Source organism: Bos taurus, chromosome 13 (assembly GCF_002263795.3).
Source record: "Bos taurus isolate L1 Dominette 01449 registration number 42190680 breed Hereford chromosome 13, ARS-UCD2.0, whole genome shotgun sequence".
NCBI classification, from domain to species: domain Eukaryota; kingdom Metazoa; phylum Chordata; class Mammalia; order Artiodactyla; family Bovidae; genus Bos; species Bos taurus.
In genome coordinates this window covers 54,836,719-54,853,220 of record NC_037340.1, presented here as the reverse complement: position 1 = coordinate 54,853,220, position 16,502 = coordinate 54,836,719, and the positions used below count along the sequence as shown (strand labels likewise).

Below are 16,502 nucleotides of genomic sequence, written 5' to 3'. Positions count from 1 at the left end.
CCAGGCCTTCTGTTGCCGACCCAGACTCCAGAGCCAGTGGCTTCATGCTCAGGAGCCCACCTGCGTCCTGCCGGGCAGGGTCGTATAGCCACCTGTATGGCACTGGCCTGCTCTGTCCAGCTTTCTGCCTGTAGGTTTACTCATCCTTCAAGTGGGGACAGCGACTGTGACCTCAGGATATTGTCAGGGCTGAGCGGCTCAGCCAGGGAATGTCACCGTGCTGGGTCTACCTGGAGGCTGAAGACTGGGCACTCGCCATGAAATCTGCCACACAGCTCTGTGAATGCTCCCCATGCAATGTGCCAGACATGGCACACAAATTTCTCTCTGTTAGCGAGGAGAAGCCGGGTCAACATTGATGGATTAGGGCCCTGCTGGCCTGCTGTTCTAGTAGGAGGGCCCTGGCAGGTGGAGGGGGCAGGATCCACAAGCTGGTGGCTAATAGTTACACTGATGTCAGATGAGGAAGATAAAGGGGGATGGCTGTCATCTGGTTGTTGGCCCTCAGCTCCAAAACCATGCTGTCTGCTGCTGGATAATGGGGCTGGGCTCTGGGGTGGTCTCTCTTCTGCCAGCTGGCACCATGTCAAGCTTTGAGGTTGTTGCAGAGATAGCGGGGCAGGGGGCAGAACACGGTCTTCCTGGTTCTGTGCGGGGCAGTGTCCTGGGTGAGCTTCCCTGTGGTTGTGCAGAGGGCTGACGGTTCAGTGGCGGGTGTGGGGCCAGGGACATAGAGGTGTCGATGAGAGGGTCTGCGTGGCGCCTGGCGCACATTCTGTTCCCGCAGCCCTCCCCAGAGGCTCCCCATCCCTGGACACTCAAGAGTCACCCACCCGGGGAAGGTGGAGGCCCGGCTGAAGCCCAACCCTGCCAGCTGCACACGCCATCCTTCCTTACACTTTATTCTCCCCATGCCCTGGGACCCCCATCTCTGCAGAGGTGTTGCACTGCCGCCTGCCGGCCTTCTTAGCTCTCACCGGGCAGCACATTTGTGGGACCTCCCGCAAGGGGGCGCCCGAGACCACTGCTTGGAGCTCGATACCCCGTCTGGAATGGGTAGCAAGGCATGCAGCCCCTGGGTCCAGGGTACTAGTGGAGTCTGGGTTGGTGGGAGGAGGGGCACTGCCCAGGAGGACCTGCCCGTGCACAGCAGGGCTGGGGGCGGGGCTCGGCTGGAGCTTGAGCCATCTCGGTCTCCCAGGACCCTGCTCCCCACAAGGGAGCAGATGCTGGGGTGAGAGTGGTGGGTAAGATCGTTTCCGAGATGGAGGGGTTCAAAAGACCAATCGTCTTGGCCTTCACACCTCTGTGGATGTGGCAGGACCCAGTCCACTACCCCGCTCCCGGGGCTGTCTGCTTGGCTGGCAGTGGGGGTTGTCCTGGCTGCGGGCAATCAATCAGGTGGGGCGCATCACTGGGCAGGCTGGGATGCCCTGGTCTTTTCCCAGGTGCTGGTGCTGGGTGAGGGACTCCTGGCTCCCTGGTTCCTTCCTCAGGTCGGCTTCTTGGAGGCTGTGGGAAGTGGACCAAGGTTAAGCTGGGAGGCACGGTAGTAACCTTGCGTGTCCTCTCTTACGGGGACACTGGGCTTTTGCCCAGGGCCTCGTGGGCAGTTTCTGGGAACACAGGAGCCCACACTGACAGTCAACCTGTTCCTGATGGCAGCGGATGCTGGACAGGGCGGCCTGATCGGAGGGGAGCTTTGGGAATTTGGTAGAAGGTGTGTGACCCTGGAATCCGCCCAGCCCTGGGGCCTCCCCTGCGACCTTGCAGAGGGTCTGGGGCATCTGGATAAGCTAAGCTTATAGGGAAATGTTCTCAGAACACTTGGGATGTTGGCAGGTGCTTCCATGGGCCTACCTCTGGGGTCACAGAGAAAGGACATATGGTTCCTGGCACCCTTGCAGGTGAGACCTGCACGATGCTGGGCTTCAGGCGTGCCTCTGATGCGGAACCAGCTCAGGTTCTGGGTCAGATGGATCAGGTTGGCATCCTGACCCCGTGTAGCACCTCTGTGACCCTGGGCAAGTTGCCCCACCCTGAGCCCCCACTTTTGCATCTGTGAGACAGTGATGGCTAATCCCCGGGCAGGCCCATGAGGCCCAAAGGCAGTAACGACCGGATGCTCCTTGAGCCTCTCTCTCTATGGGCACATGACACAAGGGCGCTATTCTCACTTATCCCCTGTGAGGTGCTGAGGGTATGGGTGCCATCTGGGGAGCCCCTGCCTTGGTCTGGGTGGGCGGGCAAGGGGCTGGCTTGACTCCATGTGGAAGGTGGGGGCAGATGTGGTGCACCCCTGTGGACCCTGCCTGCCAGGACGTCTTCCAAAAGTGCCCAGCTGGCTGTGCTGTGAGGTCACACCAGCATGCTGGCCTCCTCCAGCGCTCGCCTGACAAACAGGCTGCGGTCACCTTCCCGGCAACAGTGGTGCACTGTGGCAGCCATGGCCCAGCCTGCGACACAGGCCTGCCTGGACAAACACCAGGCGGCGTGCAGCATCAGCTCAGGCGTTCAGAGGCTCTCGCGGGCGCCTGGAAACCCGGCCCGAGCTGCCACTGTGCCCGGAGCAGGAAGTGGGAGCCGTCCTTATACCCTCGGCCTGGGTGGAGAGGGAGCCCACAGGCACCACCCTTGGCAAAAGGGAGAGCAGCCCCCAGCCCCACATCGGGAACAAACACACCCATGCCTAGGAGGCAGCACCCTCTGCTGGGCCTCCTCCTTAAAAGTGGACAAGGTGGTCCAGGTGAGCTTGACCCCTCCCAGGTGGGGCTGTGAGAGGGGAAGGGTCTAGGACCACCGGGCCTGGGGCTGTTTGTGGCCCAGGATGCCCCTTCTCCCTTGAAGATGACACAACTGTCCTTGCCTGTGTCCCACTGCTGTCTCATATCGCCTCCTTTCTGGAGGGAGACAGGCTTGGGGTGAAGGGGCCAGCCCAGCAAGGAGGAAGTGGACTCGGGGTCTGCCCAGGCCTGACCCAGGCCCTCTTACAAGACTGCTCTGGGAGCAGCTCCGCGTAGCCAGAAAGGCTGTGGGTATCGGTGCTGCAACTGCCCCGCCCCCACCTGGGGCCTACCTTTGCTCCAGGAGTCTGAGGCCCGCTTCCTCTTCTGCGGGCCCCGTCCACACTCCTTGTCGCAGACACACCCGGGTCCCTCCCCTGGCGAGCTCTCTGTGGCCTCCGCCCTGGTGCTCAGGACCATCTGAAGAGTGGGGGTGTGGTCATGGTGAGGACCCCCCCAAGCCTGGGGCAGCCAGGGTGCCACCCCCCTACCCCAGTGTGTGGCAGCACTGACCTCACTGTCCGAGGTGTCTGGCTCGTCCAGCTCATCCGACTCCAGCTGTTGCCCATGGACTTTGCTGAGCTCTGCAGGACGCGGGGTGTGGGTCAGGCCAGGATGGTGGCCTGGGCATCTAGTAGAAGCCTAGGCCCCTAACCTGCCAGGCTGAGACCAGTGGCAACACCCCTGAAGCTGGGGAAACTGAGGCACAGAGAGCCCGAGTAACCTGCCCTGGGGTGGAATCCAAGCCCAAAGTTCCCTACACTCCTGCAGTGACCCCACCCACTGGGGTGCCCCTGGCTTAGTTGCTGGGTGACAGGGAACTCATCACCTGCCCTGAAGCCCCAGTTGCTAGGATGCTCTCCATTCACTTCCTGTGGTCAGAAACGTGCCCTCCCTGGGCCCCTCGCTCCACTCTGGGTCTGAAGGTGGGGAACCAAATCTGAGACCAGAGTTTGCTGGGTCAGGCCCTCCCTGCTCACTGTGGTTCCACTTCCATCGTGGAACAACACTTGCTGTGTTCGCATCCTCACCTGGGTGGCTGTCTCCACCAGGCCTTGGTGGGTAGGGGGGAAGTCTAGGCCTCCCTCTGTCCTCCTCTCCTGGCCCACTTGGAGAGGGCAGGCTGAGGTGGGGCCCTGGGGCAGAGTAGGGCGGGTCCTGGCGGGAAAAGGAAGAGACTTGAGCTCATGTAAGGCAACTTCCCTCTCTCTTCCCAACCCGGCCTCGGGCACAGCCTGTGGGAGCCCTGGACAGGACGGGACTGGAGGGTCAGCTGGCTCCCTGTGGCTTGTGACCTGGGCAGCAGGCTTTCCCTCCGCAACTGGCTGGTGGAGTGGAGCAGAGAAGAGAGGGCAGCCTGGGGCCCAGGTGCTCTGGGTCCCTCACCGGAGAAGATGGATGCTCTTCCGCCTCTGGCTCTTTGGCTTCCTGGGTGCCATTGCTGAGTCTCTGGGCTCCACACTGGGCAGGTGGTCCCACTCCCTGGGGTGGCTCAGGGCTGGGCGTGGGGACCTGTGGAGGGCTGAGTGACCCCGACTGGTTGGCAGGCTTGGGAGTGCTGGCCCGGCACCGACCCCTCTCTGAGAGGTCCAGGGGCTTGTCTGGGACATAGTCCTGTGTGGCCGTGCCCTCCTTCCCCTGGGGGCTGCCCGGGCCTGCAGGCTGTGGGTGCCTCCTTCTGGACAGGGTTTCCCTGGCCGCCTCGCCTTCAGGACCCTCGGAGTCTGAGTCGGCTGGTGGGGAAGGCGGCGTCCCTCTGGGCCCCCAAGGGCCCCTCAGCCGGGCACTGCCCACCCTGCCCTGTGCCCGCAGTTGCTGGGCCAGGAGCATGTGCAGTGCGCCTTCCAGCCGTGGGTTCCGCACGCCCACCAGGGCGCCCGGCAGGCCCAGCAGGCCTGAGGGCTCCTCCCAGGCCTCCGCCTCCCCAGCCTTGAGGCCCTGGGACTGGGGGCCACTGGGGGCTGTGGCGGGGGCCGGGGGGCTGCCAAGGTGCAGGGTTAGATGCCGGTTCAGGAGGCAGAGGCGGTCGGCCTGGAGGGAGTGCTTCAGGGACTCACAGGTCCTGGCAGAAGGCCGAGAGGCCTGCAGGAAGCTGTGGGGAAGGAGAAGCCTGGTGATTGTGGGGCATAGTCAGCCCCACTTCACAGGGAGGACTAGGGGTCCTGGGGGTAAGGCAGGTGCCCACGTGGCACGGTGGGCAGTGGGGAAGGGAATGCCCGGGCCCCTGGGTGCCTGGTTTTAGAGTTGCCTGGGGCCTGGGGATCAGAGGAGGGAACTGGCCACTAAGGCCTCTCCCCCTTCTGGGCGTCAGCTGCCTGCCCAGTCCCCTGGAGCACCCTGCCCACCTGGTCACCCACCACAACCCCACCCCCACTCTCCTCAGACCACGATGAAAGGGGGTGCCCAGTCCCCATCTCCTCTGTCCACGAACCCCCACCCTGCCCTGGCCGTTCAGATGTCCACGTGGGAACCATGCTGCAGGCAGGGGGAAGCCAAGCCAGGGAGAGCAGTTCTCCTGAAGGGACAAAGGGAGGGACTCCCTGCTGCTGGCCCCTGCCTTAAAGCTGGGACCAGAGGAGGAGACCAGGTGCCCAGCTGAGGGAGCTCCTGGTGGTGGTAGAGGGCGGGCACTCACCTGTCCAGAGGGAGGCTGTGCTCGCCAGGTGGGCTGGGTGGGCTGTTCCTGGTGGGCAGCAGTGGGGGCGTCCCATTGGTGGAGCCCTGGTCGGCGGAGCAGGCCCGGGACCCAGGCCGCACCACGGCGATTGTCCCATGCAGCTGGTTGGAGATGCGCTGGGGGTTCTGCACAGGGTAGGCGGGTCAGTCTGGGTGGGCTCGGCTGCTACCTTCTGCCCTTTTCTCTGTGCGACCTTGGGCAGGTCTCCCACCCACTCTGAGCCTTGCTTCCACCGTCATCGTGTGGAGCTCAGGACTCCCTGCTTGGCACGAGGATGGGCATGTTACCATGTGCATGGCACACAGCAGGGCTGGCAGTTCTGGCCTCCTCCTCGGGCTGCCCGGGAAGAGGGAGGAGTGGGTTCAGGGGTTCGGGGTCCCTCACCCTCACCATGTCCGGGGTCCGTGCCTCATGAAGATTGGGACTTGGGGAGATTTTGGCCATTGGCGATGTCCCGTACACCCCCGGCCTTTCTGTGGGAGGAGGGACAGAAGGGAGGACAGCTGCTGAGGGGTCAGCTCAGCCCCTGGCCCGAGGGTCCCTGGTCTCAGGCTGCTCAGCCCCCTGCCCCACACCCGCCTCTCCCATGGACCTGCACCTGCACGGCCATCCTCTGTCTCCTCGTGGCCTCCCAGTGGTTTCTCAGTGACGGCCTTCCGGGCGCCCAGGGAGGGGAGCAGCAGGGGTGATGGGGGGTCCGAGATGCCCTCCCTGAGCTGGGGCTTGGGTCTGTGGGAGGCAAATATGAGGCAGGTGAGGGGGCAGCATCCCAGAGACGATCAGAAAGGCCAGGGCGCCCTCCTGGGGGCCAAGCCGCCTGTGTGGGAGACCCAGGTGACCAGGAAAGACATCATCGTGGGCTCACACCCATGTCTGGGGGTGGCCCAAGCGCCAGAGCTGCCATGGGTGCTGCGGCCCAGCTCTGCTTCTGGGGGGTCTTGTGCCTGCAGACCAGGGGAGGTCGCTATCTGTCCCAGGATGCTGGCCTGTGGGACCCCTCCCCCTGCACAAGTGCCTGGGGCTCCCCCCACTCACCCTGGGCCCTGAAGCCGCTTCACTTCCTCCTTCAAGGCGTCATTTTCCTCCTGCAGCCGCGTCAGCTCAGTGGCTGCAGAAGGCACTGGTTAGGAAGGACTTGGGGAGGGGAAGGGCGAGCGGGGTCCTCACGGCCCTGGGAGTCCCCCTGTCTTAGCCCAGCTGGGACTCCAGCACTTGGCTTGGGGCCTGGCATACAGCAGGAGCCCCATAGATGCTTGCTGCCTGAGTGGGTGGGTGGATGTTGAGTGAACAGCACCAGCCTGGAGGCTGTGAAAAGGGATGGCGCTCCCTAGCCTCGAGGGACCCCCCAGCCAAAGGAAAGGGGCTTGTGCTCATCAGCAGGACTCACGGAACCCAGGTCTCTGCGGGACCCTCCTTATCCTGAGAAGGAGGGAGCTGAGGCCTTGAGAGGGCAGGGACGCCCCGGCCCAGTGACTGAGCAGCAGGTGGCCTGTGGGGGCCAGCGGGGGGCTTTGCACCATCTGTCTGTGAATTGGGGTGCGAGTGTCCCTCCTCACAGTGCAGCCCTGGGTCACCTCCTCCCCTTTCCCCGAGACCCCTCGTTGGGCTGAGGAGGTGGGGGGTCGCCGGCCCCCACAGGAGGACGGGGTGCAGGACACGGGGCAGGGGGGCGCTCACTGAGGAGGAAGACGTGCTGCAGGTTCTGGAGGAGGGAGCTCTCGAACTCTTGCTGCTTCTTTCTGGCCAGCTCCTGGGTGACCATGCAGCGGTCACACAGCCCAGCCCGCAGCCTGCGGGGCGAGGAGGGATGGCGAGAGGCTGCTCTGAGAGGGAGGGGCCGGGATGCCGCGCCCCCCGCCCCAGTCCCAGGACCTGCCCTGCCTTTCCCCACCACGTTGCCCACCCTGTGGGCTAAGCATGCCACATGCTGTTGAGTTTGGGAAGGAACCTTGAAAAGTGCAGTTTACTTAAGGCTCTGAGAAGTCCTGCAGTGGCTGAGTTGACTCCAGAGTATCCCAGACTCATTCTCCACAGAACGCTCTGGTCTTCCTCCGTCCCTGCCCCCATTATGAGTGGGGTGTGAGGTGCCCCCACCTGTTCTCCAGCGCCCGCAGGTTCTCCTTCAGCGCCTTCTGCTGCTCCCTGAGCTGGTGGTTCTTGGCACAGAGCTCCTCCACCCTCTGGGCATCCCTGTGGGGGACAATCTGAAGTGGGGGGTCTGATCTACCCAGAGAGCTCTCTACTACCCACTGTTCTCTCCCTGGCCACCAGCCTAGGACTTCCTTGAGACTTGGGGCCTCTCAAGGGCAGTGCCAGCTCGCCCAAGTGTGAGCGTGTATGGCCTTGAGGACTCTGTCTCATCCATGTGCCACCTGGCAGCGTTCTGTGAAGTGGGGACCTGGGGAGTCTGCCTGTGGGTCTCCAGGACTCACGTGGAGTCCCCCTGTTGATAGCTATTGTCCCAGAGGTGCCCTTCATGGATGCTCCTTGCCCATCCCCTTGGAGGGTCCCTGTTCACTCTGGTGGGCTTGGACTTTCCAGCCCCACTTCCTCCATCTCCTTGAGGCATGACCTTGGACCAGACTCCCCCTACCCGCTATGCTGAGCTTCACTTTCTCCTGCATCACTGCTAGTGGCAGTGCCAGGGCCCTGGGGCTGCAGGGGAAGAGGGGAGATGAACCCTGGGGAGTCACTGCCCTTCCAGTCTCCTGGGCCAGTCCTGTCCTCACTCACCGGCACCTCTCTGAGTTCAGTTCCATAAGCTTGTTCTGTAGGCCTGAGGAGTGAGGAAAGGAGCAGAGGTCAGGCCCAGCTGGGCTGCCACCTCTACATGGAGCCGGGGCATTTCCTGTCCCTGTTTGTCTGGCAGAACCCTCTCCAGACGCCCGCCACCTGCCTGGGTCCCTGCACTGACTCCCTGAGGTCACCCCCTTGGAGCGCTCCCAGTCTGCACCTGCTGCCAGCTTCTGGTCAGTCTCCTGGCGGCCTGGGACCCCGGTCTGGGCCCAGCCTCTCCCCTCCCTTGTCTCTGGCTCTGGTGTCAGCTGGGGATGGGTCCCGGATGCTGGGAGTCACCAGTTACCCAGCCAAGGCCCGGGAGGGATGCTTTTTGGGTGCTGCCAATGGGCCCCCAAGGGAGACCCCAGCACAACCCCTCCTCCCCTCCCATCATGGTCTGGCTTGGGTCCTAGGCTAGCCCAAGCAGTCCCCGCCCCTCCGCGTCTCTGGGCCTTTAATGTGGGAGGGGGAGTGAGCACTGTCAGAAATGTCAGGGGAGGGTCTGGTCCAGGCACTGAGGGAGTGAATGGAGCAGGTGGCTGCAGTCCTGTTGCTGGTGGGGAAACTGGACAGACATGCGTGCCAGGGCAGAGCTTAGCCTGGGGTTCTGGAAGGGGCAGAGGGATTTTAGCTCAGCACCCGGAACGCTCCAGACAAGCCTCCGGAGCCTTGGGCTCCATTCCTACAAGGAAAGTAGGTAACCTCCCTTCTGGGGGACAAGGAGGCCCCCGCCTGGGGCAAGGGGCTGGTTTTGGCTTTAGTGTCTCAGCTGTCTGTGGCCAGGCTGGTCTTTTATTTCTGCTCTGATGTGAACTGACCATTTAGGGGCCACCCCTCCAGGGCTGCACTTGGGTGTTGGTCTAAGGCTGGGTGCCTGGCCACAATGCAGCTCTGGGCTCTGGGTCAGGACTCCTTTTCTGGGCCTGCAAGTCATGGTCCTGGTTTTGGCGAGAATTGGAGGCAACATGTGGGAGTCCCCTGGCCTGAACTTGGCTCTTAGACTGCTGTCCAGTTGAGAGTTTGTCCTCCCCAAGGTACTCACCCATGACCTCATTCTCATGGACTTCCTTCAGTCTGTTTAGTGACTCTGTGAAGCTCTCCATGGCTCCCGTGGCCCTGGCCCTGGGTCCTCTGTGCTCCAGGTGTGGGGAAGGCCCCTTGGCCTCTACTGGCCCTCTGTTTCCAGCCTGTGGAGCAGGAAGCCGTAGGACAGTCACATTGGCTCAGGAGGGGTCTGTGGGCTGCAGGGTGCAGGAGGTAGGTGTGGGAGTCCTGTCCTGTGACCACCCACTGGGTCCTGTCCACGCCTAAGGGGGGCATGTATGTCCATCCTGTAGGGATGGGACATTCTCACTTCATCTCAACTCCCTAATCCAGTCTTCACAGCAAAGCAGATGGCCTGAGGGGACCAGCTCCCACTTGGTGCTGGGACCATGAGGGTGCACGTGACCTGTGATGAAGCCCCAGACTGGAGACGCCCAAGCCGGCCGACAGCTGGCGGGTCAGTAAGCCAGGGTTTGTTCAGCCAGTGGGAAAGCTCTCTCAGGAGGGTCCAGGTGCCCGCAGTGGCATGGATGGCCCCGTGGGGCCTCGGTGGGGACTTTGGGGATTGGCTGGCTATTTTCTCTGTAGGAACTGGTGGCTGTGCACAGGCAGAAGTCCACCTAGCCGCCCCTCATGGCCTGGGCCCTTTTTCCTGCCTGTGTTTCACCTCCACGAAGCGTTTGCTAAAACTTAAAAGGTTGTGGGAGTGAGAATCCAAGCTGGGAGCAAGATAACCTTGCCCGTTGTGTGACTGCCGTGAGCTCTGGCCCCTCTGAGCAGCACTTTCTTCCCTCTGGTAGTGGCCACAGGGCCCGTCCAGTGGGCCTGGTGAGTATCTCTCGGGTCCCACAGGGTCCAGCTCAGAGCCGGGAGTGAGCCTGGGGCTCAGCCCCGAATCAGGTTCCTCACTGTGGTGCCAGGCGCCACCCTCCTCCGGGTGAGAGCCCCTCAGTCCTGGTGGCACACCTCTGGTGGTGGGTACCACAGGCCACCATTGCTCTGTGGCACTGTCTGTCACCCAGTGAGAGTCAGACCCACAGCTCGTAGCCAGGTCAGCAGCGATGCCACCAGCCCAGACCCATGCCATCATCACCTCCAGGCCAGGGGGAGGGAGCCCTGGGGTCCCCTGGCTTTGCGTCTGCACATGCCCAGAACCTCACTTTCCCTCCTTCACAGAGCCTGCCTCGGCCCAGGCCACCACCAACCGGCACAGTGCTCCACCACCCCAGGAGGGCCTCTTCACAAACCCTGGAAACCTCTGCCCAAAGACCCCTTCGGCCTTGCCCGAGGCCACACGCAGCCCCCTCCTCCGCTCCTCACTGAAGGAGGTGTGTGGTCTCACTTGCGTTCAGAGACCGGAGTGTTTGCATCAGCAGTCCCCAGACTGGAAACCCTCCAGCGCCTGCTGGTAGTGTCCAGCGGTGGCAGGAGAGATGACGATCCAGGGCTGTTACGGTTTGCTTCCGAGACACAGCAGAGTAGGGGCCAGCGCACTGCAGGAGTCATGCACAGGAAGTGTAGAAGAGGCACAGCTGCTCTGGGCTCTCTGAAGCTGGATGCTGGGTGCCCTGGCAGTGGGACCGCCAACTGAGGGGGGCAGGCCCTGTGACCCCAAGATAAGCCAGGCCGGGGCAAGCACTCACTGTCCTGGAGCTTTCCAAGAGGACTTGACAAGGGGGCTGGCTCTCAGCTGGGTCCTCAAACCCCAGGCTCAGCAAGAGGACAGAGAATGGTCCTGTGTCTCACAGTGGCCACCAGAGCCCACAGGCAGGGATGTGCTAGACGGATGGAGTGACAGGAAGGTGGGGCTCTCCAAACTCGTTTTAGACATGCCTGGCCTCTGGGACACTCCCAAGAGATGGCCAGGGAAGAGGGGGAGGTCTCTGCCTACTGACTGTGTGTTGGGTGGGTGAGGGCTCTGGGAATGAGAGGAGCTTGGTGGGGTTCCCTTCCTTGAGGCTGGAAGCCAGAGGGGTGTCCTGGCAGGTTAGGGGACAAGATGCTGAATTGCAGAGGGTGGGGGAGACCAGGGCTGTAGTAGGGTGTACATGATAATTGGGCCTCACTTCCTGAGCCCATCTAACCCTGACCACACTGCAAGGAGCCCACTTTCCAGATGGGGAAGCTGAGGCCCAAAGACATCAGGTCATGCTCCCTGGCTGCCCAGTGGGAAGCGGGAGTCGGGGCTTGACTTCTCCCTGGGGCTGAGGATATGCCCTTGCCCTCTGTGGACCAGGGATGTGCTCCAGGTGGCCCTGCTCTGCTGGCTCTCCCATCTTCATCTGGTGGTGGGAGACGGGACTGTGGGAGGAGCTCTCCTCGGCTCAGGCTCCCTGCAGGGGGAGGTGGGCCAGCTGGGGAGGGCCAAGCCATTGTGCCTGAAATTCCACCCAGACCTGCCTGACAGGCTGTTCTTCCCTATCAGCGTCTACCATGGGCCCTGGGCTGGGCCAACACCCATGAAGGAGCCGCCCCTGGGAGCCTGCGGTGCCCCAGGCCCAGGAGAGGCTCTGCGGTTGGGCGCAGGTCCGAGTGAGAGGCCGACATTGTTCCTAATGACAGCACTGTGGTGTGGAGCCAGGTGGATAAGGGCCCAGACACCCTCCTCTGTCTGGGTACCCCAGGCTCCTCTCTATTCCAAACCGCCCAAAGACCCCACCTGGCTGTCCCTCTGGGGTCTCTGATGGGCAGGGGGCAGCATGGACACAGACCCGGGGCCAGGCACGGGCAGCACAGCTGGAAGGTGTATTCTGCTGGGAGCTTCACATCTCCCAGGGATGACCAGGGCTGTCCAGCCACTGGCAACAGTGCCATGGGGGTGGTGTGGCTCCCCTGGGCCGGCAGGTGACAGAGGGCGTTTGGCCAAGGAGAAGAGGACAGTCAGTCTCCTGGGGCAGCCCTTGACCCAGCCCCCACCCTCAAAGTGCAGGGGGGGTTGGGTCCAAGGAAGCAGCGGAGGGATGAGGAGGTGGGTCCCCAGCTGACAGGAATTTGGTGGTTGTGGGTAGGAAGAACCTCAGCTGTAAAAGCGCATGTGGGGTCTTCCCTGGTAGCTCAGTTCATAAGAATCCGCCTGCCAGTGCAGGAGACACAAGTTCGAGCCCTGGTCCAGGAAGATCCCACGTGCCGTGGAGCAACTAAGCCACACTACGGAGTCTGTGCTCTAGAGCCTGGGAGCCGCAACTACTGAAGCCCGCCTGCCTGCAGCCTGTGCTCCTCAACAAGAGAAGCCACTGCAATGAAAAACTCGCACATCACAACTAGAGAGCAGCCGCATTTGCCAAAACTAGAGAAGAGCCTGTGCAGCAACAAAGACCCAGTGCAGACAGAAACAAGTAAATGAACATAAATGAAATTATTTTTAAAAGGTGCATGTGGTCTCGGCCCGAGGACGGTGGGCCAGCCCTCCCTGGCGGCCTCCCTGGTGTTTGCCAGGTGTGCTGAGAGCCACTAAGGGGAGAGGCGCTGAGGGGCTCAGGGAACTCAAGGCAGGAGGGCTCCCCCCAGGCCTGGGGTGGGGGCTACAGTGGCGTCAGGAGGAGGGAGCAGGTTATGGGGTGGGGTCTTGGCTGCTGCCTCTGGGCCTGGGGGCCCTGGGCACTGGAGAGGGTGGCCCGAGTTGCCCACTGTGGGGGCTGGGGGTGGTGGTACTGGAAGAGGAGACCTGAGGGCTGCTCCTCAAAGGTCCAGGGTCACTCCTACTCCTGCTCTGGACACCCAGGCTGGACGATCTCTGCTGAGTGGAGCCCTAGAAGCTGCAGGTTGGAGGGCAGGGCAGGGGTCAGGCACACTGGTGACCCTGTGCACCTGCCACTCACCTGGGCAAGGTCAGCCTGCGCAGTGCGCCCTGGCCTGCCTGGAGCCTCTGTAGACGGGACTAGTGTGTCCCCAGAGCCTGAGTCCCTCATCTGAGGTAACCGCGCCGCCACCTCAGGTTGTTGTGGGCGTGTCCCACCAAATACGTGTGTCCAGACGATGCCTTCCGGGTGATGTGTGTACTCAGCCCAGGGCCCAGCAGGCACTCAGCTAACTGCAGATGGAGACCCTGCATCCCTCCCATGCAGCAGTCCCTGCAGGGAGCCCCAGGGGTCCAGCAGGGCTCCTTACAGGAGCCCAAGTTCAAGTGCCACCAAGGCCCTCTACAGGAGGACAAGAACACCCCTGAGTTCAGAGCAGAGTCTCAGATGCCAGCATTGATGATACACACTCGTGCCCTGCATGGACACTCAGGGACCACTGCGTCTTCGTGGCCGTGTCTCAGGGAAATGCCCCTGCCACCATGAAGAGAGAAGGCCACCAGAGCTCCAGCTGTCGCCCTGGTCTGGGTGCTGCCCACTGAGCCACAAAGCCTTGGTGGAGAGTTTCTTGCCCGGCTCCTGGGCCAGCCGGCAGGGCCCTGGCCACTTTCTCTTGTTGGGGCCTCTTCTCCAGCATGCCCTCTGGTCCAGGAGCCCCAGGGCCCCACTTCTGCACCTTCTCTGCAGTTGATCCCTCCACCCACCTGCGAGTAACACGATGACAATGGTGCAGCGATAACCACAGCAATGGCCCTTGTTCCCCGGGTATCCGCTGAGCCGAGCACCGGGCCAGGGCTCTCTGCGCTGTGTAGCGCCCACTGCAGGTCTCCTACCATGTCCCAGAGTGACCCAGGGATGCTCCGCCTGCCCGTCACCAGGGGCCTCCTGAGGCTGGGCACACCATCCAAGCCCTTTCCATGTCCCCACACAGATCTTTACAGAGCACCTGCTGTGTGCCCTGGCTCAGCCCACGGGTGTGATTGGAGCTCACCCTGCCTTCTGGCACTCACTGACCCATTCTACAGACTCAGGGACAGGTGAGAAGCAGGTCAGAGACTCCGGTGGTGGCTCCCTACGCCCCACGTGGTGAGGGAGAAGCCCCTTCTCCGGTCACCTTAGCTGAGTCTCTCTCCCACTGTGTCTCAGTGTCCTGGGCCACAAAACGATGGCAGTGCCCTAGCCCAGCTCCTGGAGACTGAGGAGTCTGCACCCCTTGGGCTGCCGGGTCTCCTCCATGTGGCAGGCATCCAGTGCCCGTTGACTGCAGGTGGTCAGGGGCCAGCCTGCCAGCCCCCACATCCAGGCGTCTGGCAGGAACGTCTCATGTAGTCAGTCCCTGGGCTCACGTTGCCTGTGGAGTGGCCATGACAGCCCTCACTGTGCAGATGAAGGTTCTATGGCCCCGAGAGATGGCACTAGTCCACAGTCACCAGCTCGAAAGGAACATGGCCAGTGCAGCCTCCTGCAACCTCCTGGGCCAGCTCAGATGGCAGGTCCTGAGAGGTGCCATTGCCTGGATGGTTTCTAGCATCACCAGACACGTAGACCCATGACACATGTGCATACATATGTGATGCCCACACGTGCAGACACAACGGTATCCTAACAACATCCCAACAACTACTGCATGAGAGAAAAGTGTGCACCTGCGTGCACTCCCCCCACTGCACGTGGCACTGCGCAGGACGGGGGAAAGCTGCTTGCACGTGTGCGCCCATACTCGAGTATTGCATGTGCGTGTGCACACATGCACAGAGGCACAAGGCAGGTGTGCACTTGCTCCGCAAGGCCGAGGTGTCGCTGGTGGCTCAGATAACAGCGGGCCCTGCAACCTGATTCCTCAAGGATGGGCCGGCCCAGGGCCACTGCGACTTCTCAGCCGCCTCCCTGAGGCCTGGCGGGGGGAGGCTGAGCAGGACCGAGGCCTGGGAGCCTTTTGTCACTGCTTTCCCAGGGGACACCAAACTGAGGGCAGCTGATGTCCTACAGTGGCCTGCAGGGAGCCATGGCTGGCTGCACCACGTTCCAGCCCTCATTCCCCAGCTGCAGCCTGTCTGAGGATCCAGGCGGTGAGGCCAGACCAGGATGAAGTGCCAGGCCCCCGGCCTGTTCCCAGTGTCCCCAGAAGACCCAGGGACTTCCCAGCACAGCAGTGCCAACCCCAGCCTTCCAAGCCTTGGCTCCCCCAGCCTGTCTGCCCAGGAAGCTTGCTGCAGCTTGTGCTCCCACTCAGTCCCCTGGACCGTGTACCCCAGAGCAGGGGCTGTGGCCACCACTCCAGCCTGGCCCTTCCTCCAGCCCCCACGAGCAGGGGCTGGTTCTCCGCTTGGTAGCTAGCACCCCGCAGTGACCCCAGATCTTGTGCCCCTTCCCCTGCCCCCAACTACTAAAGCCACTGGGGCCCCGGGGCCCCCAGGTACTCACATGGTCCCGTGTCCGCATCGACCTCCGGGAACCTCCGCTCTGCTCTGGGACGCTCCCGCCTGAGAGATGGAAACCAGCACTATGAACTTGCTTGGGAACAAGACATAATTTTGGTCAAACCCGCTTGACAGGTTTTTGATTCCCCCGGCCAGGAGCAGAGAGGAGGCAGAGCCGGCCCAAAGCTACCCAACGGGTTCTGCCATCGCACAGAAAGTGGCAGAACGGGTCGGGTCTGACCCTCACAGAGAGAGGATTGTTTCTCCATGATCTCCGCACGGCCTGGGCCTCTGGCTGGAGCCGGGCAGTTTGCAAGGAGAATCCAGAGCCTGGAAGTGGACGTGAGGGGCAGGGCAGGGGCAGATTGTAGGGGAGCTGGGGGAGGAAGGAGCGTTCTCACCTCTGGGTGGAGGAGAGCAGAGAGCCTCTCCCCTGGCTCCCGTGGACTGAGCTGTCCTGCCTCAGTTTCCTTGTCTGTAAATTGGGGATGATGACCACAGGCCTGCCTCTATTGGAGCTCTGGAGATGGAATCTAGATGTGGGGTTGGCAGTGGCCCTGCTGGGTTGGGGCCCCTGCCTTTCACTGGCTCCTCTAGCCCCCACTAGAGAACAGGCAGGTGGCCTAGGCGGGTGGGCATCTAGGGTCTCAGGGCGGCCTGGGGTGCCCTGTGGGGCTGGGCCAGGGGCCACCACCATGGGCACAGGAGCAGCCGGGCATTGCAGTTTTCCGTGTTTGTCCTCCGCTCGCGACACTGTGGCTGCACTCATGCAGAAAAGAGCTGGCCCAAGGGCCACAGCCACCCCATACTCTTCCCCCTCGGCTCCCCCCTGCTTCCTCCACAAGCCCCCACCCTGTACTCCCTCACCCTGACCCCCCTTAAGCTACACCCAAATTCCTACCCCCAACTCTGCACATGAGCCCTCCCTTGGGGTACCTGAGAGAAACCCAGGGAGTTCTCAGGGCTCCATGGGGGAGGACCCGGGCTCTAGGCCAGCTGCCCT

General features: G+C 62.6%; 1 protein-coding gene across 4 annotated transcripts; it reads right to left on the bottom strand.

Annotated features, from left to right (window-relative positions):
* Positions 1 to 886: 886 nt before the first annotated feature.
* RBBP8NL (RBBP8 N-terminal like) lies at positions 887 to 15,635 on the bottom strand. 4 transcript variants are annotated; one of them, XM_005214931.5, is made up of 14 exons: positions 15,504 to 15,633; positions 9,281 to 9,425; positions 8,194 to 8,236; positions 7,555 to 7,650; positions 7,138 to 7,250; positions 6,496 to 6,568; positions 6,059 to 6,189; positions 5,845 to 5,933; positions 5,419 to 5,585; positions 4,170 to 4,875; positions 3,815 to 3,941; positions 3,297 to 3,367; positions 3,077 to 3,203; positions 887 to 1,512 (listed from the first exon to the last, which is right to left on the bottom strand). In XM_005214931.5, exons 1-14 carry the CDS (start codon positions 15,519 to 15,521, stop codon positions 1,493 to 1,495), a joined length of 1,926 nt encoding a protein of 641 aa, XP_005214988.1. In that variant the 5' UTR covers positions 15,522 to 15,633; the 3' UTR covers positions 887 to 1,492. The 4 variants fall into 4 exon arrangements, with proteins under 4 accessions (XP_005214988.1, XP_002692302.2, XP_059748966.1 ...); XM_002692256.6 differs by having other exon boundaries at positions 5,851 to 5,933; XM_059892983.1 differs by lacking the exons at positions 8,194 to 8,236; positions 15,504 to 15,633 and having other exon boundaries at positions 9,281 to 9,365.
* Between the last annotated feature and the right edge of the window lie 867 nt (positions 15,636 to 16,502).